Source organism: Symsagittifera roscoffensis, chromosome 3 (assembly GCF_963678635.1).
Source record: "Symsagittifera roscoffensis chromosome 3, txSymRosc1.1, whole genome shotgun sequence".
In the NCBI taxonomy this organism is placed as follows: domain Eukaryota; kingdom Metazoa; phylum Xenacoelomorpha; order Acoela; family Convolutidae; genus Symsagittifera; species Symsagittifera roscoffensis.
Genome location: NC_087064.1, coordinates 72,758,016 through 72,760,647, shown reverse-complemented (window position 1 = coordinate 72,760,647; position 2,632 = coordinate 72,758,016). Strand labels below are relative to the sequence as shown.

Below are 2,632 nucleotides of genomic sequence, written 5' to 3'. Positions count from 1 at the left end.
AAGGCAATTTTAGACACTTTTTTGAAAATTTTTGACCAAAAAAACCGCTTTTTTTCCGGCGCGCGCTCCCCCCTCAAAATTAGTATATATTGGCGCCAAAGGCGCTCTTCGAAATATTTTCAAGGTCTGTCACCAAATATGGATTTCTCAAAATAGTACAAAGGGGGACCCTTTGGGTCGGGAGGTGGACGAATCCCTGAGAAAAAAGAGGGTTCCGCCCCCGCCCTCCCCCCCCCCCCCCCAATTCCGCCCGTGATCTCATCATTAGGAACTGCGATGGTTCTGACATTTGAATTGGTGCTACTGAACATTTGAGCACGGGATCAAATATTGTATGATAGAGTTTCTTCATTTTATAACAACTTTTAAATCATATCATTGAATAGTCTACAGAATTAAACACAGAAAATAAACATATAGTTTCCTGTTATGAGAAAAATAAACAAAAGTCAAAAAACACGGTACATGGAAGAAAAATACACAAAAGTAGAATACACGGTACATGGATAGCTCACAGCTTTTAAACTGTATGAAGTTCAAATGATTTTGCCGACGACCGTTATAATTCACTCGATATTTTCAGTTTTGACAAAAATTTTGCAATATTTTTTTCGGCTGATTCAACTTCAATCGTCGCCCAACTCTATTTGCACATCAAGAATTTTGTCTTTGAAGTATTTAATTGTAGCTTCCGCGTCATACCCAAAAGCTGCATACTCTTGTCTATGGTTTTTTATCAGAGTTTTCACATCTTCAATTGACACATCTCGATAGGCCTCGGGGTTGTCAATTGAATAGCGGCAGTCTTCGAATTTGCCCGAGTACGGCGCATCTTCAACAGGCCTGCTCAACCCTTCGTGGAGAGAAGTTTTATTAAAAATGAGGTATTTCAGATCCCTCTGCAAAGTTTCAAAGCGACCAATGAAATCGTACTCCAATAAACATGGGTCACATTTGTCAAAATAACTCATAAAATGGTCGTCGTGGGTCGAATATAGAGGTAGATTTTCACCGCTGGCCAGTTTTCTCAGAACTTCTCCTAGCGTTGGTTTGTATTTTGCGTCAAATCCAAACTTTTTAGCGTATACTCTGTTCCATTTTGGATTGCAAAATTTGCTAAAGTAAGATGATACAATTTTCATTAGTGGCTCCCGTACAAAAATAACACCCAAATAGTGTCTAGTCATAAATGATATTTTTTCGGCGTCAAACCAGTCTAGTTTGGGCACTTTTAGATCTTCGGAAGGGTGCTGGTAATGATGAGTGTGAATATTTTGTCCCCCGTGAAACGCCTTCCACAAAACAACTGATCGCATAGTTGTGCCAGTTTTTGCAATCCTACATTCGTACAAATTGTATGGCGACAGTACACTTATTGCATCTCCGTGCTTCTTCTTGTACTGCTCTAAAAGTTCGTTTCTGGGCACAAACCCGTTTTTATTTGGTGAGTAGTTTTTGTCGCAGTGTTCTTGCAGGGTGAATAGTCGCTGGGCTGAAATTTCAATTCTCTTATTGTCAGCTAGGAGTTAAGCACTGAGTATTTTTTGATCAACAAAATTGGGAAACACCGATGCAAATTTTTCTGCAGAAAGCAAAATATTTATAGTTTCCTGCAAGCAGCTACCTGGGATCATACATAAACTTACTCAGACTTTTTTTATAACAGAGGAGTAAAAAAACGGGCGTCATTTTTTAAAATAAAATTTCTCCAAAAAATTCATAAAAAATACGCCACCTTTTTTCACACGCCCCCTCCCTCCCTCCCTGTAAGTTTAAAAAACAGTTCTCTTCTCTACACAACGATAATGGAAGTTTTTCTCAAGGTAGCTTTAATATGTTTATGTTTTTTTGTGACGAACTTGATTTTGTCCAACTTGACTACAGGTGAAGACTTTAGTGTAAAATTTTTGATCTATAATTTTCTCGGAATAAAAAACGAAGCAAACGGTCATCACAAATCCTATTTCTTTAAATAACCAATCAAGAACACGCTTCGCTGGCTCTGCGCTCCACTGTCGCTGATTAAATTAAAATTTGTTACCCAGCACAGCCTCAACGTCTACTGAAGTTTCGTTTTCAGGGAAGAATCCCCACTTTTTCACCCCACTGTCCTTTATCCATCCATTTTCAGCATACACATCATCAGAATTCTTTGAGTTTTTTCCTGCTCCCCAGTTTAGATACTTCATGAGGGAGTCAAACGAGTGAGTCTTCATGTAGAAATAGTTCACGTGACATGTCAGAAGGATCAAGTAAGTTAGAATCAAAAGAACCAGTTTTCTTCTCGAATTCATTTCACGAAAAAAATTTTGTCCTTTTTGGAAATTTAATAAAATCTAATCAGATTTTGGAAAGCAAAAGCAACCACTTAAACAAGTGGAAGTCAATGTGAAAAAATGAATATCACATTTCAGAGCAATGGAAATGTGTGATTTCATGAAATTATTGTTCGGTAAAAGACTGTATTATCTAGAGCGTACTTTATAGTTGCATCGAGCAACTAGCGCCTAGTTTCATGCACACTCGCGCGAGATCTATGCACTAATGTTGCGATACCAACTTTGAACTGTTTGCTGGATGCTAAATGCCACGCATCTTGATTTATTAAACAAAACTTCAAGAATGCAGAGAG

The 2,632-nt window shown here is 38.1% G+C and overlaps 1 protein-coding gene across 1 annotated transcript; it reads right to left on the bottom strand.

Moving 5' to 3' along the window:
* Positions 1 to 626: 626 nt before the first annotated feature.
* On the bottom strand, positions 627 to 2,294 carry LOC134841822 (carbohydrate sulfotransferase 8-like). Its single transcript, XM_063857861.1, has 2 exons — positions 2,042 to 2,294; positions 627 to 1,492 (listed from the first exon to the last, which is right to left on the bottom strand). The coding sequence occupies exons 1-2, from the start codon at positions 2,292 to 2,294 to the stop codon at positions 627 to 629; spliced, it is 1,119 nt and encodes a 372-aa protein (XP_063713931.1).
* Positions 2,295 to 2,632: the final 338 nt, after the last annotated feature.